The 25115-nt window shown below is 35.2% G+C and overlaps 1 protein-coding gene across 3 annotated transcripts in view; it reads left to right on the top strand.

Annotated features, from left to right (window-relative positions):
- The window catches only part of CHIC2 (cysteine rich hydrophobic domain 2), a 44004-nt gene that overhangs the window by 4319 nt on the left and 14570 nt on the right, over nucleotides 1–25115 (top strand). The window contains exons 2-6 of one of the 3 annotated variants that reach the window (XR_003398252.1): nucleotides 168–222; nucleotides 368–523; nucleotides 13946–14002; nucleotides 14169–14228; nucleotides 17045–18795. Coding sequence is in view for 1 of the 3 variants with exons in the window: in XM_026847342.1 (XP_026703143.1) it covers nucleotides 168–222; nucleotides 368–523; nucleotides 13946–14002; nucleotides 14169–14228; nucleotides 17045–17095 (379 nt within the window). In the remaining 2 variants the exon portion in view is untranslated. Of the gene's footprint in view, nucleotides 1–167; nucleotides 223–367; nucleotides 524–13945; nucleotides 14003–14168; nucleotides 14229–17044; nucleotides 23859–25115 lie in introns of those variants that run through there. The other 2 variants (XR_003398253.1, XM_026847342.1) reach the window with 2 other exon arrangements.

Raw genomic sequence — 25115 nt, 5'->3', positions numbered from 1 at the left:
GTCTGTTAGAAGTAATTTCTAGAATTATCCTAATAACAAGTTGTTGGGTTTGTTTTTTTTTTTCCATGAAATTAATGCTGTTGTGATACAAACCCTGATAGTATTATGATGTGCTTGCAACTTGTGTTATTTATAATTTTGGTATGATCTTCATCTTGTTTTTGCAGGTTTGGACTAAGCAACAAATTTGAAGCAGAATTTCCTTCATCTTTAACTGGAAAGGTAAATATTTGTGAATAGGAATTTGGAATTAGTCAAGATTTTATTAGAAAAACAAGAGTTCCAGGTGTAGACCATTGTAAGAGTAATAGATCACACTGCTGTGGTACTAGTTTGTGTTTTGTTGGGTTTTCTTTCCCTCTTATAGGTTGCACCCGAAGAATTTAAAGCCAGCATCAGTAGAGTTAACAGTTGTCTTAAGAAGAACCTTCCAGTTAATGTACGATGGCTACTATGTGGATGCCTTTGCTGCTGCTGCACTTTAGGTTGTAGTATGTGGCCAGTTATCTGCCTCAGTAAAAGAGTAAGTTGAACTGTTCATATAATTTTTATAGAATTGTATTGGGTTTGTTCTCATTTTGTTGTTTGGGTTTTTTCTCCTCCCCCACATTTAAAAATTATGTGTTACAATTTACTTAAATTGGTTTGATTTCATGTATTTTGCTATCAGTTGTCTGCCATACTAGCTAAAGTTACAACAGACACCAGTCAGAACTTTGAGCTTGTAACTCAATGAGTGGTAGTATAGCTGAATGGCTCTGCTAGAACTATGTACTGTACAGCACTTATATGTTGAAAGTTACTTCAACAATATATAATAGTTGCATCTTTCTGTGATACACTTTGAGATTATCAGAATTTGGCAGTGATTGAGTGGCAGTTTGTTTTGAGGAGCTTCGCATTACACTGTGGCCCAAATAGCTAAGTGTTTTTGTTTACAAAGGCAATTTTAAAAAAAATATAATTGATTTTTCTTTTTGGATTTTCCTTCCAAGCTGTAGATGAGTAAGATTTTTGGTTTTTTACATTAAGAATTAGAGTAGTGTTTTGTCTGTGTACACTTGACACACTTAGTGTACTGTTCGCAACAGAAGCTCATTGCACATGCCTGTTCACTTCCTTTCCCTCAGTGCAGTTAATTAGGCTACCCTTCCATCTCTTCTGTTTTCATGTGTGTAAAAATTTGTCTTGTCCTGTTTCACTATTAGTACTGGTCGTATTTCCATTTCATGGCAAAGCTTGTGTATATTCTCTCTTGTGTAATACCTCTTAAGGATACAAATTGTTCAGCATACTGAATTGCACACATCATGATTGTCTTTATAGAATTCCTCATTTTACAGAGTCAGCAAATCAATGCATTCTAAAAATAATAGTTATAGGATGAACACTGATCATAGTACACTGATCACCTGTACTTATTTTTGTGTTGTCTACCTTTCTGTGTTAAGATCTTCATGCTTAGTCCCTTTGAGAGATTACTTAAGGCTGGTTTTAATTATATACAGAATAAGGTAGAAAAGCTTCCTAGTAACATTGGAGTCTGTGGAAGAGAAAAGAAAAAATGTTGACGTCAGTGTGAATTACAGCAAACCTCATATTTTCAGTCTTTAAGCTGTCACAAACTGCTAAGCCTCCTTGGATTGTGTATCCATATCCTGAAAGTCTGTTACGAGAAATTAGAATTTGCTGATTGTTTCTACAGGTAAGTTGGTGACTTAATGAACTTGCAGAGAAGATGACCTTTTACCATTCTAGATCTGGCCCTGTTTGTTACAGACACAAGGGAAGCTTGCATTGCTACTGTCAATGTTCAACTTAAAAAGGAGAAAGCTTTTGGTGCTTGTCAGTTTGACCCATTTTTCTCACATAATGTGCTGTTGTAGCAGGAAATGATAGCAGGATGTAACATGGTAGAGGCTGATGCCACAAACCCTCATCTGCTAAACTGGGGCCTCTTAATCTGTTACTAGAAGTCACAAGTAATCAATTTTTTGTACATTGTTAAACAAAGTTGAAAAAAAGGCAAGGGCTTGTAGCATCTGGAGCCAGAAAACAGAGTTTGAAGCAGAGGAAGGAGTTTCTATGTGGAAAGCCAGTGAGGCAGCAGTGCTTCTTAGCTACTTAGAGTAGCGCTTCCATTGAAGCTTACGTGGGATAGGAGTTAATATAAGCTTCTTTCCAAAAGGATAAATCTGAAAAAAAATCATGGATACTCTGTTCAGAGGAGGCTGGAAAGAGGTTAGTAGTGTAATTGTTGCTGTCATATACAGACTGCATAAAGACAGAATAGGCTCAGAGAATGAACAGCAGGAGCAAGGACAGAAACTTGGGTTGAAGTTTTCGAAGTCATCCTAGAAATGTGTCCCAGATTGTCAGTAAATGTTGCATTTTTCCTGTTAAAGCTGGTACCAGGAGACATTTAAAGACCTTCACACCGTTTTTTGCACTTAAGATTGGGTGACTTGGGCTCAAGCTTGGATGTCCAGCATTAGTGAAATTTGGGTTAGGACTCAGCTGCCTAAACAGTATCTTGTGCCACTGTGGATGACACCATGGTGCTACACACTGATGGCACTGAGTGCCTGTGTTTAGGCAGTTTGATTATTACTCGAAAATGAAAATTGTTTAAATCAATCTGGAGACTTCAGATCTTGTGACAGCATTATTTGTCCATGTCAGCAACTCAGCAAATGGATGTCTGCTTAGAGGATTGTCCATCAGAAAACCAAGAACTTGGTGTTGGTTGGGCATCTGAAGATTATAAGAAAGAGAAGAATTAATTGTGTTCTTAAAGATAAATTGAAAGAGACAATATGCTTTCCCAAACTGTAACTCTTAATCCTGGACCTGTCTGGGAAAGACTTTTTTTCTGCTAGAAGAAGTGAGGAGGAAAGCTATGGAATGTTTTTGAGGACATACTTTGAAATTCTAGTATAGGAAAGAAGCAGAAGTAGTTGTAGTGATTCTAGTCAGGGCTACTACTCACAGAAAAGCAGTGAAAAGTTACTGCCATTTGATTTGCTTGAATAGGTGTGGGTGGATTCAACTTTATCAATTGGTAGACCCAGATTGGAAAAGTACAAAGTTATTTTAAATCCTTTAAATTCCTCTTATCTGGAACTACAGGTTTTGTACCCTGAATTCAGTACTGAATCGTATCCACAAGATTGTAAGATTTCTTTTATGCAAGACGTTCCATCAGTTTATGTCAAAGTGCTATGACAAGTACAGGAAACTAATCGTATGTATTTTCCTTGAAGTGGGGAAAGTGAGAGACAGTGCATGATGTGAATTACCTGGAGCTGCTCAGCAAATTGACAGCACTTGTAAATGCGAACTGGTTCATCTAGGTTCCAATCTGTAATTTGATCAGTGGATTACGGTAGAACCGTGACAAGAAGCAGCTTCAAATTTTTCCACTAAAAAAAATTTAAATCCATAGACTAGTTTGGTTTGCTGCCAGTGCCACAGATTTGCTGATACATAGCAGACTGATGTATTCAGTATAAAGTAATCACTTACATTTGAACACTTGTACTGCTTGTATCTGACTTGGAAGTGGGTTGTGTTGATCAGATGATCTTCCATGCTGTGACTTCTTCAGATCTACTTTCATGGGTCGGACTCCAGCCATAGGTATAGTCACAACAGCCAGAATTCACTTATTGAGGAAACAGGGATCCAGGATGTCATGTGTCTGTTTCTTCCCTTCACCTTTTTTAGATACAATGGATTCTTTCTCACTGGCACTCATAATGTAAAACAATTCCAACAAATGAACAGTGATAAAAGGTTACTTATTTTACAGTACCTGCACTTGTCTGAGAAGCGTTACCCAGAGAGCTTTGCTAATTCAGTCCTGTTCTGAGTGATTCCTAGCAAAAGGACAATTACTTGGAACTGGCCTTTACTGCGGTGATCACAAAAGACTCCCAAGACCATATAATTAGAGAATTTGATTTCTGAAAGCAGGATGGAAGTGTTCCCACATAGAACTGAAATTTGTGTAGAATATTTTAATTGCACAATAAAAATATATCAGCCTTCATCTTTGCCCTTTTCTGTTGCAATAGAAGACTAACAAATTTGTTTTGTTGAATTGCATATACAGTGAGCTAACAAGTGGGAGTGTTTCTCAAGGATTTTATTAAATGAAAGAAAGATTCAACTGTACAATTGCTTTTAATACAGAAAAGTAGCTTTTCTCGGAATGACCAATTAAGAAATTGCTGATTAATAAGGCTTAATCAATCTACCCTGCTCTTAGATTGCTGGTATACTTTGCAGCTGTTTTTCAGAGAAACATTTTTTAAGGTTCATATAGACAAAATGTAAGCTGCAGCTTCAGAGTTTGTGAAGTTACAATAGTTCTTTTAATCTTTCTCTGTATTCTGTATTTTTACTGTCTTTCATTGACTTTTTAAATTCTAGTGGAGTGTTAGCACAAATGTAAATAAGATTTTAGAAATTACAATTATTAGAAGTTTGTGTATAATGGGAATATACGCTTATTTTTGTGCAGTAAAAAAGTTACGGGTTTGCTTAAATCAGCAGGTGCTTCCAACTAGGAATTTATTAAGTCAGACATTTGTAAGCTTAATTGTTAATTATATCACTTTAATGTATTTCATTGCAATGAAAGCTTTCCCTTCACTGTATTTTTCTTTTCAGTGCTTTTTTCAATGCTAGTTTTGGAAGATTTCGTACAGTATTGTTTTCTTTCTTCTTTTGCAATGAGGTATTTGAGAAAAAGCCTGCTGCTCTTCACCAGTAGAATCAATGTTTAATTTGATTCAGTATCTTATTGCCTCTCTCCTTTTATGTGGTCTTGATTCGGTTTTAATGAATAAAAGCTGCAAGAAAGTTACAGGAAATACAGTCCCTCATTTGCAGGTCTAGATCGTCAGTGATCTTCAGCACTTTTACTTATAGATTGTACCATCCTTTCTGGGACAAGTTCCAGATTGTACAAATGAACATTAAGTCTTTAAGTTATTGTTCTTTAAATGAAAAGAATGACAATAGTGAATTATAATTCCAAAAGCGCTACAGGCTGAGGTGCCCATTTGAAGCCACTTTTTCAAATGAATTGACCCTCATTTTCAGTGTTAACTAAATGCTGTAGTTCCCAATGTGTAAATAGGATAAATAATTTCAACAGAAATGGTAACAATGAAAGTTGATAGAATTGCAGTACTGGAAGATTTCTTAAAAGCTGGTATTGTACGTGTAAATTGCATGTTTCAGAAGGTTCATGGGCAATCTCCTAAAATGAATAGAATGAGATATTTAATAGCGATCTATACTAATACTTCCAAGAGCTACTTATTTGTTTGTGAATTCACACAAAGCTGATGAATGCTGCTTAAGCCTCATCATTATGTAGCAGTTTACATCTTCAGAGTGCTATATAAACATAAGCTAATTACAACTTCCAAAGTATTGATTAAATTAAATAGGTGGTGGAGGAGTTGGAATGAATTTTCTTAAATACAGTAGTCTTGCTTGTCAGTGGATGATACTGATGTTAAAATACATTAGCTCAGTTTATTGAACCTATGAATACAATATATTTATTTTCAAAACTGAAGAAAATACATATTTTTCTCCTCTGCCTATCTGCCAGGGGCTTAGCACTGGAGATACTCTAATACCATAACGCTTTTCCAAGTGGTTCCTCAAGGCAACTACATAAGATGGAAGGTGCCTTGTTTTTGAGGTCTCTGTTGTGACAATTTACATTGTAATTCCGTTTGGAAGAATCTTGACAATTGTAATATATTTATTATGTTTATCCTAACCAGAACAAATGTGATCTCTGTATTGGCTTTTGTCAGCTTAGTAAAACGTTTTTAAACTGGAGCTTGTATATATCAAATATATTCAGAGGTCTTTAAAATAATCTATTTTTTTACTACTAGCTATGAAACTAACTTTTAAAAAATCAGAAGATTCAGACTTGGTATATTTTTCTTTAAAAATTGTTCACTACAGTTTTGGTCAGAAGAGTCATGTCCTCCACATACTGAACTTGGTGGCAAAGCCTGCAGAACACTATAAATGTGCAATCATCATGTATATAGTGCTCTTTTCTTTTTTTTTCTATCTCTGAAATCAAATTTTATTTCCTTCAGGGAAACCTGCAAAGGTTTATCAGGTTTTCATGTGCTTTTCTAAAGGGTAGAGTAGTGAGTTGGTGCATGACAAGGTATGGGAGCAGATAGTTCTGCCATGTCTCTTAGCAAACCTGATTGTGGGGCAGGGTAATAAGATTGGCGTGAAGAATACTTACAAATACAAGTAAATCTCAAAATACTTATTTCTTTCTAGACCAAATGCAAATCCTTTAGTATTTCAGAAATACATATTCTGAAGTGAAATTTGTGATTTCATGTGTTTTTAATAGGCTTTATGTTAATCTTAAAAGCAGAATGTATCTTTGGTTTCTATAGTGAATATTCTAAATGCTATTGAAAATTTAATTCCATTTGTAATTAGAATTATTTTGCTGAACAGTCTAATACTAATCAAAATAATACATGTAGGATTAACATTTCCATGTTATGATGCCTCTTACATTGGGATGGCTAAGGTATATAGAGGGAGCCATACATGATGCAGTGACTTGGTTTTAATATTGCTTTTTGTATTGTTTTTCATACGCAATTTGGCATGTTGCTGAAAAAATGAATGTGAGCTAGTTGAAATTTGCAGACCTATTCTGAAAGAGCATGCTAAAAATGGTCTCTCTAGTTGTCAGATTTGGAAATGAGATTAGGAAGGGTCATTTTTAGGATTCTGTCTTCAGCAGCTTGTAGATGATGCCAAATAGGGAGCATATGCAAGCACTGAGGAAAGAATTAGAATGCAAAATTATCTGAAATTCCTATGGCAAAACTAAAATAAGTGTTGCTGTAAAGCAAACATAAAACTAGAGTGGGCTGCTGCTGTAGATGTGAGGTTGTGCCACTTCTGTGCTTCTTTTGCTTTTTCTTAAAGTAGTCTTGCTCTGGGATGTGTTCACTATTTTATTAAACAAACCAGAGTAAAACATTATTTTCTGTGTAAGTGAAGCATTCTCAGTAACTCAAGCACTATGTAAAAATGAAGTAACTTGTTATTTAACAAAACAAAATAGTTCAAGAAACATTGACTGATGACAAAACAGTTGGGAGGATGAGGGGGGAAGTTCTACAAAAGAGAAGACTGAAGAAGTTGATAAGTCTTCTACTGTACCAAATATACATATAAAGTGGGAAGTGGCTACATACTTTTAATTTTGTTTCCCATAAAAATTTTTTGCTGAATTTTGGAATAAATTACTGAATTTGGAACAATAATGATGATGGTGATTTTTTTTTAAGTAGCCAGATTCATTTTTTCTAAATTGGTTATCTAGCTACAGGATCAACCTGCTTGGGATTCTGTAATTTTCTGGTTCAGTCCTAGACGGACAAGGCACTGTAGAGGCTGTCCCTTTGAGAGGGATCATTCTCTTCAGCATGCACACTAGCGTAGCGTTGGATTTTGCAGGGCCTTCTAGAGACACTTTGTTAAGTTGTGCTGCTTTTCAGTCTTTCTGGCCATGTAACTTCTCTTCCATTCTTGGCCCCTGCCCTTAGACACGCCTAACAGCAGGAGTCAAAGGCTTCCTACATACTGATAAGTTAGACCTGGGGGTGTTCCTAGGAATTGGCACTTTATAATTTGTGCTCTTACAGAGGTCCCTGGAAGACTTGTGTTGTGTAACAATTCCTAGGCATTGTCAGAATGCTCCAGGCACTATGAGTGGTTCGGAGGTTATGAAAACTTACTGATATAGATGTAAGTTGTTCCCTGCCAGCTGGCTTCAAGTGAATGGGAATGTTTCTGGGCACAGTTTCATTTCCTAATAGAGTTGTAACTTGAGATTCTTTAATTTTTCCACCTGCACTGGCCTTGAACTATGTTCCATAGCGTACTACTGGATATTTTGGAAATAAATGATGGAGACCTAAATTAACATCTCTGTAACCTTAAAAGACATCATGGAGGTGGAATTTTCATCCATGTTCAGTTTATAATTTCCCACAGTGGATGACACTGGATGAGCTATTTGGTGGAGATTCAATCCTATTTTCATCCCTGTTATTGTCAATACCCTCTTAAGTCTTCATTTTCTGTGGCACTTCCTGTGAGAATATCCTTCAGCAGGAGGTGGATGCTTTAGATTTTTGTGGCCAGATTTGACTAATTTGTTTGGAGGGAACAGAGCTTCATGGTTTTTCTTTCCTTATAGTGACAGAGAATCAGAGGTAGAATTTATTCCTAGAATAAAAGTGTTAAAATCTTTATTTACAAATTCAAGTAACAATGTTAGTTATAATTGTGATGCTTCATGGATCAGTTCAACATCTGTCTGTCTGTGAAATGTGTTTTTCCACATCTCAGGTATTCTTAAGGGAAGTGTGTTAATTTTGCCAAGGTCAAGACCATTTCTTCTACAAAGCTTCTCCATAGTATGAAGTTTCCACAATGGTTGGCTCTAGTTGCTGCACCTCATTACAGGAAGTAGCGAGCTGTACTTATTATTTGGTGACTTAACTTTTCTGGGACAGTTAAAATATCCAATGGCTAAAGTAACAAGTTAGAATCTTGAGTCTTTTGGATTGTTTATATTTGAGAAGAAAATTTATATAAGACCTTTGTAATCAACTTTTAGAAACTTTACTTGATAATTTCTGCCATGTGTTTCTACTGCGGACCAAGATGGCTTTGGAAAATACTCATCCAGTGTCATATCAGTTAATATGTTGATTATAATACTGTAAGATGTTCTCCATTGTACTCCTGGATAATGTACACAGGGTATTAGTTTCTGTATACCTTCTCTACTCTCCATGTGTTTCACAGTTTTTTAGTGCTTTCTTAAACAATCTAGGAGTTTGAAAATCAAAGTAATCGGAGTCTATGAGGAATCAGTCATCTTTGGCTTACATATTAAAAACTGTTACATGCAGTAATGTCAAATAATGCTGCTCTCTCTATCAGCAGACAATATGGTGGAAGAGACCTTTCCAGAAAGCAGTTGATTCATTAAGTTTGAAATTCATCTCCCTGTGATGTACCAACCCAGGGTTGGGATCTAGACAAATTAGGTCAGTTTATGGATTGTGTGAGGATATGGGACAATATCCTCAGGGCTGTATTTTAGAACAGGAAGTTCCCTGAGGTCAACTTGGTGTTGTCAGTTCTTCCTCTCCAGAATTCTGTGGAATTAAATTACTTTTTGCCTGATCAGAAGCTTTGTTTGGTCCTTGGTCTGGGCTTACTTTCTGCCCAGAATCCTCTGTAAGGCAAGACAAGATGCAGCAATAGTAATCCTGTTGGACAAGGTAGTTATTTCAAGATCATACAAAAAGCACCAGAATGCTACATTTATCTCCCAATATTCTTCAGTCCGTGTAGTGTGGGTTTCACTCGTTTTCTTGCATGGATGCTGCAGTGGCTTCTGGGATGAGCCCCCTTACAATAGTCTCTAGTAAAGAAATATCCTAGATACTAGTAGGAAAGATGATACACCTATGTGCCTGAACAGACACCTTTTTAAATTACTGTACGTGCTGAAGCAGGTATTTCAAAATGTCAGGATCTGAAAAATCAACTCAGGTTTTACCTCTGTCATCATTGCCTTTCACAAATAAAGAATTCCTCAGTAAGATGGGAATTGTACCAATTTACAGTTTCTAAAGGGTTTATTTGTGATATAGTGTTCAAGGTGAGGACTTTCTCAATGTAGATAAAGAGATACGTAATTCAGTTATGCGTGTTCCAGGTACAGCTTTGGTATTTTCACGGCACCTATATGGGCCTCAAAATTGACTTAGGGAATGTCCTGGCATGTTGAAAGTGAGTGTACAGTTGTGTGATTGAGTTATCTAACTTTATATTTCATTGTTTGTGCTGATAAGTAAATTACTTGGGTGTAAATTTTGTAGTCAGGTATATCTTTGGAGAATGAACAGAAATTCCTGCTTCTATCATTTCTGTCTTTGAGCGGAAATGGTATAGTTCAGACCTCTGATAGGTAGGATCCTTCGCCTTTCTTCTGTGGGGTGTAATACAAATTCTGACTGTATGAAAATAAACAAAAATCTGTGCTAATTGTCCTCTTTGTATTTTGAAATTTAAGAATAAAGTATATTTTTTCGAGGTAATATTCAAAATTATTAATAGTTTATTGTGGTAAAGTTTTATATGAAGGAATCTGAAAATCTTCTCATTCTATTTATTGGACTAATCTTGCGCTACATATGTTTGGGAGTCTTCAGATGAGAAGTCAAAGATCAAATGCATGTAGTGGGAGATTGTTCTGTTGTTCCCAGACAACTATGAATAAAACTGGTAGTAGAGGGTTGTGTTACTGTCCCTGTTGTTTCCCCACTTAAATGAAGACAAAGGGAGGTACTCAAATTAGCACCATTTTAGGAGTCGTGTAAGTTCTTTTGTTTAATACTGTACCAGTCATTCACTGATTTACAGCAGGAATTGAGGGGGCTTTGGCCCATTCACTAATACAGTTTAGTGTAGGTGCACGTTCCAGGTCATGCACTGCAAGAGGGGACCCTGTGGCTGCACAGCCTCTCAGTCAAGGTCATAACTGCATCTGGAATTGAAAGCTAACTTCACTAGGCACTGTAAAGACATAACAGCAAAGTCTTGCAGTTGGTAATAAAGGTAACACACTAGTTGTATTCAATACTGTCTTGTTTCTGCACGAAAAGTTCATACTCAGTCTTCCTACTTTTTTTTTCTTACATGTTGAAGGGCAAAACTTTATTTTACTTAATTGGGAGCAATAAGCATTGGTGAAAGTGTATTCCGGGCTTTTTTACTAGTCTGATTTTTCAAAAGACACTGTCAAACATTAATATCTTTAAAAAACTGGTTATTTTTCCGGAATGTTTCATTAAATGTGGCATCTAGATCATTGATTGAAGAAGTCTATTTCACAGAATTGTGTCGATAACATTAAAGACTATCTCTGCTTTTTTCATGGAGTATGTTACAAGGCATACTTTCTTATCATTGGTATGCTAAAAAGTGTACTTGGATTGCAGTTTTAGCTTTGCTCAAATATTGGATTGGGTTTTTTAAGAAAAAAAAAAAATTAAAAGCTGGATAGTATTAAATCTTCCTAATAAGCAAGTCTCTCTTCCACTTAATTTGTGCTTTTGTTGTGGCTAACAAATAATTTGCTGTATGGGTTTTTCTGTACACCATTGATAGAATATATAAGCTTGTCATCCTAGTGTGCTGGAAATGCTACACTCAAATCAAGTGTTCCTTTCTGGTTTTGTATATCCTCACCTGCTCCTCACTGTAAATCATTGAGATGTCAAGAGCAGTGATTAATTAAGCTGCACGTGCAAGTGCTTTTTTTCACCTGTCAAGTAGGAAGAAAACTTACTATAGTGAATTGTGTGATGCCGTTTAATGCATTTCTTTTTATTCTGAGCTCTGAGGTTTGGAGAAATATTTTACAGTCTAATTTTCATTACCATTTCTGTATTGATGATACGACATGATTTGGGAGCTACTGCTATCACACATTATACTTCAGGAAGAATTGTATTTAAGGCTCTGGGAATATAATAATCGTGGTCTTGAGGCTGCATGTGTTTTTATCTCATGCTAGTCAAATGACTTTAAACTGGCTTACTTAAATAAACCAATTAATAGTACATAACTACCTATCAGTTTCTTATTTATGTGTATGTATTGTAATATATATGTAATTTTATTGGAATTTGAAAAGCTTGGATGTTTTTCACACTCTTTGGGGCAAACAATGCAATTAAATTGTGTAGTGATCTTAATCTATTATTAAAAGGTCCTGGAAAGGAAGATTACAAGGTAGATTCAGGTTTTGAATCAGTTTTGCCATTGGTTTAGCAGCGGGTGGGCAGGCAGATGCCTGCTCAGAGTAGAACCTATTGCCATTTTTCACCATTGATAGAGTAGCCTTTCAGAGTCAATGAGCTCTGTCAATGTGAGCTTGTCAAGGCTACAACTTCATAGACCTGAGAGGCGGTTTGAGAGGTCAGCCCTTTTCAGGTTTGCTGTGATGCAAATGAACTTTAATGCTTAAACAACTATTGGAATTTTTATGTCTGCTCCTTGTTCTTTTTTCTTCACAAAGTCATTGACGAGACATTCAGTGCTTTTTAAATTGGAAGTTGCATTGTGCTAAAGACCTAGTACAGATTTACGGAGGGCTGAAAGCAGTTAGATCATGTTCTTTTCATGGTGCGATTAGAATCAAATCGATTTCCCTACAGCCTTCAGCATTCAGATGGCAATTTTAACAAAGCTTGGGGGCTAGACAAGGGACAAAACGACTGAACTGAATGTTAATTACACTCTGCAGCCTTATTTTCTTTTGATTTGGAGCTGACTGGCAACTAAATTAACAAAAGTGTGACCATAACTGCTGCCCTATTTTCATTTAAAAGGAGAGCAGACTCTAAAAGGCTATCTTTACAAAGAAACAAGTGAGGTCTACTGATTATTGTTAAAGGGCACTGTCTTTAAAAACATAATAATAATAACCCCCAAAATACTTAATTCCCAATTGATGTGATAAATTAGTCACTGGCACATCCACCTTCTGATAATTCCTTGACTTACACTTTTAAAAATAAAACATAATAAAAATTCAGTGTAATGATTACTCATAGATAGCAATGATCTAATTTTTAATCATGTGACCACAGTACATGCTTAGATGTGTTTCCCCACAACCACTTCGGTATTAAACTAGAGAGAAACGAGTGTTTGAAAACCAAGGTGTTAATGTTTGGTGGGAAATGAATAATTTGTCTAATTTTTATTTTACTCAGACATTCTTGTTTCTCATGACAGCATTTGGTTTCATTTGTTAAGGTTCATTTACAGTACTTGAGTTTGTAGTAATAACAGCAAGATGCTTTCTCATCCCTTCCCCTCACCCCTCTCTGCCTTGTAAGGAAGCTGCAGCTGCACTAAGTTGTATTTGATCCTTGTCATTGCTCTGTCCTTTTGCACCTGCAGCTCTGTTGGTCTCATCTTAACACCTGGCATCATGAATTATCCTCTTTTTATTCATAGTCAGTAGCAAATCCCATTTAGAGCTAAGCAGTATATATTCTGGCAGGCAAATGACCATAAATGTCAAAATGTATTTCTCAAATGTAAATATAACTGAATAATTATATTCAAAATGCTGTGAAACTTTACAGCACAGAATATCCTTTGATACTAGCATGCATAATCTTAAAAAGCTGTGCAGAACAGCTTTCGGGATTCTCTATCTGCAGTGTCAAGTGTGGACAACATAGGCAGTAAAACTTCGTTTTAGAATCCTGAGGACTGTGTTTGCTCTTTATACAAATCACAGATTTAGTAATATCCATTGTGCAATTTACTGTAACTTTGTGCATTTGGTTTTCAGTCTCTAAAATCTGGATATAAAAGTAATAAATTTCTGTTTTGTTTAGAGTATTATGTATTTGTACTTGACCTACAGAATTGCAAAATAGTTTGCAGCATTAGTCAGTTTAGATGCCAACTTTTGTAGCAGTGCATTTGGACCACTGATACTGGGGGGAGAATTGTTCCTGCTTTTATACTTAAATCACTTCAAAATTTCTGTGGTTTTAAAGCTATAACTGCTATAAGAATGAGAAAATACATATATGAACGGGTTTTGTTCCAAAATGGCTAAAGATAGTTATTTGGGTGGCATAAAAAGTTGTTTCTGTTCCAGTTACTATTTAATACCAGAGAAGTTTTAATAGTACTACAGACCACCCTGTACTCAGTCACTGTCCTGTACCTCTCTCCTTTTCACACAAAAGCAGCTGCAAAACAAAGTTTTTCTAAAACCAGTCAAGAGTAAAATTCTTTCTCATTTGTCTTCCAGACACGAAGATCGATTGAGAAGTTATTAGAATGGGAAAACAATAGGTTATACCACAAGGTGAGTGCCGCAGGGAGCAGCTTCGTACTGTTGGAGTTTGAATTGCACAGTATGGAAACAGATGCTTTTGTTGAACGAAAAATATGAAAGGTGGACAAATGGGCTAGTCTGTGTGCTGCAATAAAATACAGCTCATTTTTCTTCTTTTTCTTTCCTCCTTGTCTAGCTGTGCTTGCATTGGAGACTAAGCAAAAGGAAATGTGAAACGAATAACATGATGGAATATGTAAGTTAAAGGGCTGTTTTGTGAGTTTCTCTATTAAATGATCATTTATTTTGCTTCTGATCTTATTCTTTTCATGATTATTAATCAGTAAAGGTGTCAGGAGCTTAATCGCCTGAGTGCAAGGATTTTCTACGGTTCACAGATGCATGGTTTCATGTGCAGGACTGATTTATAAAGTTATGAATGACTTGAAAACAAGGCTTCACTGTGTTCTGAAAAATAATAAATTAATTGCCAAGATAAAATAGCTTGAACATGTGCTGATGGAGTGTGAAATTTTAGATGCTGTATAAAGAATAACCACAACTTTGGTTACGCAGCAAGTCAGATATGGCTGTTTATATAATGCTAATCGAGTCTAAAAGTATGGAAGAAGACCTTTCAACTAAGCTGTTGGAGCTTAAGAAACCTTTAGCCTTTTTAGATTTTAACTGCCCCTTACCTCAACTGTCTTGAAAGTATCTTTATCTCCAACTGGTGTCAATAAAATATTTTTAAGTTAGTCTCTGGAGTTGCAACTTATTTCAGTCTTTGCCTGAGACTCTATAAGCCCTTCTTAGAAATATACAGTGAGAAGTTACATGTGGTTTAAGATTATGTTCAATGTGGGATTTCAGTTTGTTTAGCTTGCAGTCTTCTTGCTCTTTTTTGCTGCTGTTTTTATTTCCATTTTCAAAATATCTTGGAGGTGCAGAAAATAGGATGAAATTAAGCTGCTAAAATGTAAGAAACACTAGAATTTGCATGATTTCATGCTCTAGGAAGTAGGCAATATGAATGGTTAACTTTTTAAAAATAAAGATCAGCTTTTGAGAAATTTCTACTGTATTAGTTCAAGGTTATCTGTGATCTTTCATTACATGGTATTTTGTTCTTTGAAACAACAAAGCTATCACGCATATAAAAATTTTTAAAGTGATTAGAGTTGGAAATTATATTAAAAGAATGTTTTTCTTTTAGTCTTCCCCTTTTTCTTGTTGCTACATTGGATCTTATTCGTAGGCTGAAACATAACATTTTAAAAATGCTTTTACAGAATGGCTTTATTTAGTTCACTGAATAAGTAGACTTTTTAAAACATCTATTCTACAAAATTTTTTGATTGAGATGTATGAGATGTGACTGAAAATGGAATAATGCAAATTTCAGAAAGCAGATTTGAGCTTTACCTAAGCGAAGTGTTGTCACATCCAGTGTTTTGCAAATTCAACTGAGAAAACCACATATAATGCTAGTTTGTAAATACTATGGCCCAGCAACATTTACAGGTGAACATTTGTTCTATTAAATAAAATTTAAAATCAGCTGATGTGTTTATCATATAATGTAAGCATGGGCATATAGTTTTACAGCATAAAGATCGAAGATTTTATTTTTAATTTGTGAAATGTCTAATATATTATCTCTGTATATACTTAATGAGAAATTTTTTACCAGACTTCTCTTTACCACTTCCTCATTTTCAGTGAACTGATTTGCTAGTCTCTTTAAATTTTAAATGTTGTGTTCATGATTAAATAATAAACACTTACTGCTTTTTTCAAAACCGGTGATTTAGACTCTTGTTGTACCCAAAACTGGGTGCTTTACCAGCTTGAGGTTCTAAATCCACTGTTGCAGATGCTAAATTAAATAAGTAATTAAATAAATAGACAAGATAGTCTTACACCTTTGGTGTAAACACAGTGTTTCGTCTTTACTTCTTACTCCGTTTTTGAAATGTTGCCTGGGTATCTGAAGCCCTGGTATCTCTGAAGCATCCAGTGGTTGACTCATGTCAACAATCAATGGAATTTGAATGGTTTGCATCGCTTCTGAAAATAAGTCAGTTCTGAATATCTCTAAAAATAAACTTGTACACCTGACTTTTATATCTGTTATTTCAAAAGTGTTTGTCTTAAAAATAAAATCAGAGGCTTCTTTTCTGATGTTCACTAGACTGTTAGAGATACTGTTTACTTCTGAGCAGCCAAGCTGTGGTGTTCTTCACAATCAAAACCATTTAGAAATTATTTTTTAACGTCTTAGCAAGGCAAGCTCCCCTTAAAAGTAAAGAAAATCCTGTTACATTACCAGATGCATTTGTTTATAAATACAATCATGCTGCTGTATTTTGACTGTGCCTCTGAAGAAAGAAAATGCACAAGTGAAAATTTTCTTTAAGCTTTCTATTTAAAGTAGGATAAATACTTAGATTGTGTTCTGGAGTGTACCCTACCATGTGTACGTAGCTCAGAAACACATAGTTTAACTTTGAATTGGGACTGTAAGAATAATCATGCAAAAGTGTTAGTCAAGTTTCTTGTTAACTACTTGCAGACTTGTTAGGTATGGGAACTTTGCAAAGGTTGACACACCTTTCTGTACAAGTTTTGAAATATAAACATAACTTAGAATCCTATGTTAAGTGAAAACAATTTGAAGTAAAATGTATTGCATGTGTAATTGAAAATTAACTTTGCCTTCTGTTTTTAAATTAATATGTTTATCTCGTAATTTTTTCCTAATAAAGTAAATTAATTATATCAAGGAATAATTATGTAGTAGCTTATTTCAGTTTGTTTAGAGGTGTTAGGTATTAGCAGGCAAGTTTTCCTATTGAATTTGATTCCTTAAGAGTTTTGGTTTTCTACCCCAAAACAGTTAAATCAAACATGACTTTTCTAATGGCCTCTCCTACCTAAGAAAAGCACTGTCATCTTTGATCATCATCACAACCTGATGTACTTAAAAAAAAAAAAAAAAAAAAAAAAAATTGTGTTGGTACGATTGCTGCCATCTTCCATTTAATATATGTTTGTTTTCTTTTTATACAGGTCATCCTTATAGAATTTTTACCAAAGACACCGATTTTTCGACCAGATTAGCATTTGATTTATTTATAGAGACTTATTCAAGTATGTTGTCTTTCCAATGGTGCCTTGCTTGGTGCTCTCCTGGTGGTGATATAGCATTGGTTCTACAGAATCTTGTGGTGTTTTCATTCTTTTTTTTTGTTTTGTTTTGTTCTTTGTTTTGGATTTTTTAAAATAAGAGCATGTTCTAAGTGCATTTGGTCAAACTCTGCAAAGTAATTTCACGCAAATGTTACCTACTACTTAAGTTATTGTTACTTTTACTACTTCTGTTTATTAGTGTATCTTGATTTTCAAAGAGTCTTTTATATGTGTGCGCGTGTGTGTACATATATTACTATAAATACACAGCTGAAAATGGTAATAAGTGAGCAGGTATTTTTTTATTCCGAAATTACGCAACTGATTGACTGTACATTGTGTAAGTCCTTTTAGTCATTCATTTACATGCTGAAGTACCTTCTAAGATCTTCTTAAACTTTCATCAGTGATTAGTCAGTTGTAAATATTTTTATTTCTTTTTGGGATACTGGCTAGCCTCTTACAACAACAGAAGGAGATAAAGTTCTTTTTGAAACTATGCTTTTTGGAGCCCAGATGTCATTGCGTTAGCAGAAATCTTTGGGCTCTTCATGAAGAAGTCCTGTCAGCTGGTTCTGAAAATGTTCTAATTTAAAGGTTGAAAAAATAAAGGCAACAAACCAGAATTATTTTACTCACACTAGAAGAATCACTGAGAGAATTGCATGTATCGGGGTAATAGAACTCAAGATCACAAAAATACTAGTATTGCAGTTTATAATGTAGCTGTTTTAATTCAGGCTAATGCCACGTATCACCTTTATTCCTAGTGTTTACGAGATCCTGTACACAGGGGTGCGGAAGGACTTGTTTTACTAAAACTTAATGTCCAAGAGGACCTTTCAGGGTGGGTTTTTTTGTTAATTTAAAGCCACATAAGCAGAAAAAAGTTATTGAACAGTACAGTTCCAGATGCAAATGCAGATATCTTGTATTAAAAATAATCAAAGCAGGGTACACTGGGCAACAGTGTAAGTTTAAATGTGTTATTTATTGCACCCTTGCTTCTGCTCATTTTGGTTTACAAAGTTTATTTTCTGCACAAGTATAAGACTTTTTTTTACTGGATATGATGTATGCTTGGGTCAGGCCAGTTGGTTTTTGTTTCTTCTACTTATATCTTAGTTGTACATATCTTCACACATAGGTGTTTTTTTAATTGCAATCAATCATTTTTAAATTTGCTTTAGGTATCTAAAATTACTGTACATGAGCATTAAGTTAAGAATATGTTCTTTGTACAGTTGTGGTAGCAAGCAATAATGTGAATATATGAAAAAACAGATATACTCTGCTTAATATTTGTATGAAAGAAAAATTGATACCACTACAAGCAAGAATAATCTTATCTTTTTAATATTTTAGATACAAGTTTTATTTCAAGGTAATATATTACAGGTACCTTGATGCTGTGAACTATTTTTCTATGTCTTCAAAATATTTATGCTCTGTAAAATATTCTCTAGTGAGTACTATATTCCTAAATTGTTCATAGTGGGAGTGGTCTAGAAAGTTTTAAGTTTTCTTAAATCTAAGCCTTCTGTATCTGTTCCTAAAACTCATCCTTTGCTCATCTGTCTGTGGACTCCTGATGTTTACTTTGAAAATAGCTCAGCTATGCTTTTCATACAGTACTAGTTTTGTGCTGCCTCAGTCTTCTGAGTCCCAAGGTGGTTTCTCTCCAAAGTAATTGCTTATTTCTTTAAAATCAGTTTCAGCCTCTTTAGTACAGATCTCTGTCTGCAGCGCTCCTCCTCTCACCCATACGTATTAGTTACAGTCTCAGACCAGTTTCAGCCTGCAAGGGAGGCCAGAAGTCTAACATTGATGCCAGCTGAGTTTGTAGAGGTTGCAGGTGCAGGAGAGAGGTTGGGATTGAACAAGAAATGATAACTGGTGATAAATACTGATGACCAGGAATATATGCTGATTTTCTCAAGTGTCAGTTTTCAATAAAATGAACATTGAATCATGCAAGCCCTAGATTTTATTATCAAAGTTCTCAGTTGACTATATAGATAGGTTTATGTCATGGATGCACTGGTAGTTCATTAGTGCAAAGGGATGGGTTGGTTATGGCTTGTGATATGTTCATAGCAGCACCTCATTCGGTGTGAGCTGTTTGCCTTAGTTTACTATCCAGACTTTACATACTACGTTCTGTGACACCACAACTACCTTGCCAGCAGCACCCAAGCCTACCTACAGAAAAGCCAATCTGAGCGCTATGTGTGCTGAAACCAGAGCAGTGAATAGTGTATCTTTTTAGTAAAGCTTCCACATAAGGGGTAGTACTGGTTAAAATCTTGTCTACTTTTAGGTGCATCTGCAGTAATCTGCTTGGTTAGCAGGCATTTCTGTATTTCAGCTATGACTTTCTTTCTAAGAATTCTAGTTTACGGTCCAGACTAGATCTCTGAGCAAATAAAAAGTGAAATCTCTTGGTAAGGAGGCCAAACTAATTGCCTCTTAAAGCATTTCTGATATTTTATTAAAACAGTGTCTCTGACTTAAAATACAACCAGGAAGCTTGAGAAACTGCACATCTATATTATGAGTTTTGCTCAAAAGTGTTACTCTCCTGATGTAGTACACTAAACTGGTAAGTATGTTATAAAACATTTTCATACAATCCCTTTCAATTCATTAATTACAGTGATAGAAATGGAACATTACAAGAACTTCAATCAGCTTTTTGACACCTGCAGCAGTCATCAGGATTTTCCTTTGTTGTTTTTAAAATATTAAATCTATTTATTTTGTGTGCTAGTGAGAAGACATATATTACCTTTTTTTTTTTTGTACAATTGGTGAAGAATGAAGTTGCAACAGTTTGAGCAGGCTGGAAGCTATAGTAGAACTTCCAGGATATAGCCTACTCTTCACTGAAATATTATTACTAATAATAGTACAATAAATTGTTCTAACTTGCTCAGTTTGCAATTCCTACAAATAATCTTATCTATTTAACAGATGATGCTGATTATCTGTGTTTCACCTTTAGCCTAAAATCTAATGGTAATGACATCAAGGACTTCCTGTGAAAGCTAATCACTGTTTTTAGATATAGTAGCCTTTAACTGTCCAATGATGATTTCTTCCTTAATAAAAAGATTTTTTTTTTAATTTTAAAGCTAAGTAGAAATAAGTCCTGAGGAAGAAAGGCTTTCTGTCTGACCGTACATGAAGAATTCTGTAGAACTCATCTGTTGTTAGATAGCTACGATTTGAAGTTTATACTGGGATTGGTAAACTTTACCATAAATTAAAATGTTTATGGAGATAGTCTACATGAAATCAGTAAATTTTTTATAATAGCTCAATAAGTTATTTTAATAAACTATGTATGCAAACCTAAAATTTGCCACAATACTCAAACCCAAATAGACTGTAAAAACTTTTTATGGTATTTAGATGTAAATTATAATCTCTAAATCGATTTGTTAAATGTTACCTTTTTGTAAATCTCAAGACCATGGTGTTGTAATACCCTGAGATATACTTACTTAAAAGTCAGTTTTCATTTTTTTCTAAAAGTCATTATTTAGCCCTGAAGATAGTAAGGGAAGAACTTTAAAGTGCAATTTCTAACTGCTCAGAAGCTAGAAGGCAAAGAAAAAGAACGTGTCTTTATTCCTTTCCCTCCAACCCCCACCCCCAAAGTCTTAATTTTAAATCAGTCCCCTTGTTTTGGGAGCCCCAGTTTATGGTTTTTGAGCAGCTGGCAATAATGCAAATTGTCCACCAAAAAATCCCATTTGAATTCTGAACAATTTAAAGAGATCACTTTAATTGAAGAGGCAGAAGACTTGTTAAGCAAAGAAAATCCCTCATTCTTTTAAGTTCTCACAGCACTGCTGTTGAGTAATTAAAAGAAGGATCATGATGACCCTACCAAAATCCAGATGATTTTATGTAAAGGAAATGCTCAATTAAAGAGGTCTCAGAGCCCTAAATGTATTGGATTCATAGTAGTGACTTACTGTGGGCAAGTGGCTCTGGCTAGTTTTGTATCCGTGACTAAAATAATTTATGTTGCACTTCAGCAACCTTGCTTATGAAAAGAAAGCAATTTCAAAATAAGATCTGTATTCATCACTATTATTTGCTGTAGTTTCTGTGCTGCTTCTCCCTAAAGCCACATTGTATTTCCAATCACAAACAGCTAAGTGTATGATCGTTATAATGCCTTTAATAGCCATATTGTAGGTAGAAATATTAACTTCTCAGGGACTAATAGGAAATACGAAAGTTGAGTTAATGAGCTGAATGCCTATCTGCATGAAGGCTTACTTTGCAAATGGCACCGTAGAAAACTTCTGATTGTAATATGCATGACCATTATGAATGTTATCCATATACAGATATGAGAACTCCCTTTACCCCATACCATTAGGCTGCTGAATGTCAAAGTATGTTGGATGAGGTTAAATTGTTGGGTTTTTTTTCTGATTTGGAGAGAGCAATTATTTCTAATGTTGCTACCTTCTTAATTCCTGTGTTTATTCTTTGTAAAGTTCTCTGTTGGCTGGGTGAATCAGAGGATACTGGTCTAATGGGAAAACAGTATAGTTCTTATTAATGAAGTGGAAAAATTTCAAGGGGAGTGATATTCTAGAAGAAAAAAAAACTTCATTTGGGTTGTTTTATTGGTAACAGTAGTTTGCAGTTAATTTTTGAACATCTTTTTGCATGCTGATGTTTCTGTCAGCATGTGCTGAATTAGAGACTATTTTTTGAAATTAAAAAAAAAAATCATTGCATGAAAATACATATGTTGACATTTGTTGTGCTGGTGTGTTTCTCTACCACATGGCACCTGGGTAGTACATCTTTTATAAACCTTGTTATTTTTTACATAGAAAATGTCCTTTCAAAAAATGCTTCTGCCTTGTTTAGCTCATTAATATTTCATTGATGTTTATTTTCTTGAAAAAAGCTTCATAAATGCTTGACCATTCAGAAGATCATTAGGAAAGATTTAAGTGAGGCGAAATATGAAACAGGAATTAGGAGAAGCAACATAATAATGAATGATGAAGGAATAATGAAAGTTAAGTAAAAGCTAGCCATTCATTTTGGTAATTATGTAGACTGTCTTAATTTGTATTCATTTTTTTATTTTAACAAGAATGTTATTAATTTATTTTGGTTATACCCTAGTTCATAGGCAATTCTGCTGTTATGCAGATTTTGAGGTAAGCTTCCTTCTAAACTCAGCATCTCTTAGTTTAAAATATCCAGACCTAAACAGAATTGCTGACGGGAGCTGTACAGCCAGTACAGAACAGTCTTTTCCTAAGCTGGAGCCTGTAATGCATGGCTAATTGTTTCCAAAGAAAATTCTTGACTTGTCCAGAGAGCTCCTGTCATGTGACAGTATATCTGAGGCCCAGAAGTAGGATCCAGTTAGGATAATTTAAGTTCAGGTAAGAGAGACTTTTGTAGTTAGTTGTAGCTTTTATGGGGAAGGCAGCCACTGACAAATGCTCACTTTTGGAGGGGAGATAGTAAATTTTATAATGTTTATTGAAAGATGCTTACCCCCTGCCCCATTTATAACCTCATAATTGAGAGTTGCTTTGCCTTATGTTGAAAGCTAGACTTGGTAGTTAGCTGAATACTTTTTTCTGTTAGTGTTTTAGCTTTGTGAATCCATTTTTTAAATTATGTTTAGAAATTTTTCAAAAAGTCAGATATCCTGATGCAATATAACAGATTTTTAGTGGCTCTGTGTTTAAACTGATTTCATTGTACCAATATAAAGATCTCACTCATGCACTCAGAATAGCTCAGAAAGCCTGTTGCAAGCACAGAAGGAATCAAACTTGTTAGGATATGCAGTGTACCTCCTTGTTAATATTGTCAGTGATCAGTTTGGCTCAGTGAGGTAACAAGGAATGCAGAGCAGTTCTGCATTTGAAAAAGTGTTAACTTGGATTCTTGTTTTCTTAGAAGACTGAGTATGGCAATCAGAATACAAAACTAATTTCAAACATAAATTTTGAAGAAAACAGTAAGCTACAAAACAGTGCCTAAATGTTGTGTGCTAAATTAATCTTGTCTAGTTCATGTTGCTTTAAAAGAATTTACGGAGAATTGCATCGGATTGCATGTGCTTAGGAAAAACCTGTTAACGTACAAAGCAGTAGTGGTAAATGATTCACTGAAAGGTTGGTATCTTTCAAGAACTTAAAAAGCAGTATGTTAAAAATTCAGGCAGAAAATACGTAAGCAATAATTTAACCTAGAACTGGATATTAAGCTGCTATTTGTAGAGGGTCTTGATGGTAATTTTACCTGCTGGGCATCTCCTCTCATAGAGTTTAGAAAGATAGGGTTGCTGCGACTTCCACTATTGTAACATTCCTCTTCAAATATTTTAAGTCTGTTTGAGAGACTGAAAGCTTAGAGGCCAGTACTGTGTTCACAGGGTGCACGGCTTTGGGAGGAGAAGATAGGAAGAAAAGGACTTTTCTAACGGCTGCACAATTGTATATATGCATATTTAAGAGTATTTAACCGTCTGCTAAATTACTGAAGTTAATCTATTGTTGAATTATGGAATATTATTTAATACATCAGCATTGTTTTTTCCTGACCTGACCCAGAATTGGAATGGACTCCAATATAATTTTTTTAAAGCATTTCTTAAGTTGTATGTATTATAAACTAATAAAATAATTGTTAACCTGTCTACTAAGCCTTACTGTTTGTCATCTATCCAGTATGTTGGTGGTGGTGGTGAGTAGGGACAGGAAGAAAAAAATAAAGCCCCCCCGAAACTTCTACCTTATGATACAATGATCTCTTCTAATTTCCAGTTGACACTTTCAGTATAAATCGGGGATGGTGGGGGAGATGTTTTTGTGTAATTGAGGTGAGTGACGCTAGAGACATTGCCTTAGGTGTTTCAAACCGGCTTTTTATTAAGTCTGCATTTGGAGTTTTTTAGACTTTTAAAGCCCTAATAGTAATAGCATTTATCATAAGTATTATGGTTGAATAGTCGTGTTGAAGCTGTTTGTATGCTTTTTTTTTTTTTTAATACAGTAGTGCTCTCAAACAAGATACACTGTCCATCTAGTTAAGGCAAGAGACCATTTATTGAGAAAGGATGTAATTCATGTATTTTTAAGACAGTCCAGATATGAAATGCTGGTTAACCTGAACCTTACGAACAAAAACTAATCCCGTGCTCTGCGGTGCTGTGAGGATGGTCTCGGTTCTCATCAGCCAGCTGCTTTTCTTTGCAGGAAACATTTTCCAGCTCTTTGGATACGCTAGTAAGGAAATCTTTAACGGCCTCTTTTTAGTGTGCATGTGTATAATGTATATAATATATATGCGTGTGTGTGTTCTGTATGCACACGTATAAAAAGCGTGCATGGGGAGGAGGGGGGCTCCTGCGAGGCGCTGTGAAGCATTCCGGGTGTTGTAATTTGGGCTTGCAAAGCGGTATGATACAATGTTGCTGAGCAGAAAAGCGCACGATAGATTTAATGTAGCCAATTGTGTACTTTTGAAAAAAAGAGTAACTGTTCAGTGTGAGTTAATTTTGGATTTTTTCAGCATCTCTCTTTTAGGCTTTGTGCTGCATTCTTCTAGACAAATGCGTATTCCATGTGGGCCACTGTTCTGCTAAATGCTCTCAGTTCTCCTTTTGCAATCAAGATTATGTTGCTAAGGAGATTTTGCTTTTATTGGTGCCATTGATTTGTGTTAATACGTTTTGAATACCTCTCGGTATTCTTCCGTAGACAAGGCCAAAAGAAAAACTTCCCTGAGTTTCCCGATTTACATTACAAATGGCGCGGTGGTGTAATGAAGCCGATATAAAGTGGGCAGTTGAAAGGGAACTAAAGAAGGGCACTCAAGTGAGAAATGAAGAAATGTGCCGAGAGCGGCCTGCGGGCCGCCTCCGGCCCAGCTGCGGGAGCGGGCCCGGCCC

This window comes from Athene cunicularia, assembly GCF_003259725.1.
Source record: "Athene cunicularia isolate RWA chromosome 4 unlocalized genomic scaffold, athCun1 chr4_part1, whole genome shotgun sequence".
NCBI lineage: Eukaryota > Metazoa > Chordata > Aves > Strigiformes > Strigidae > Athene > Athene cunicularia.
This window is presented reverse-complemented; position numbering and strand designations above follow the sequence as displayed.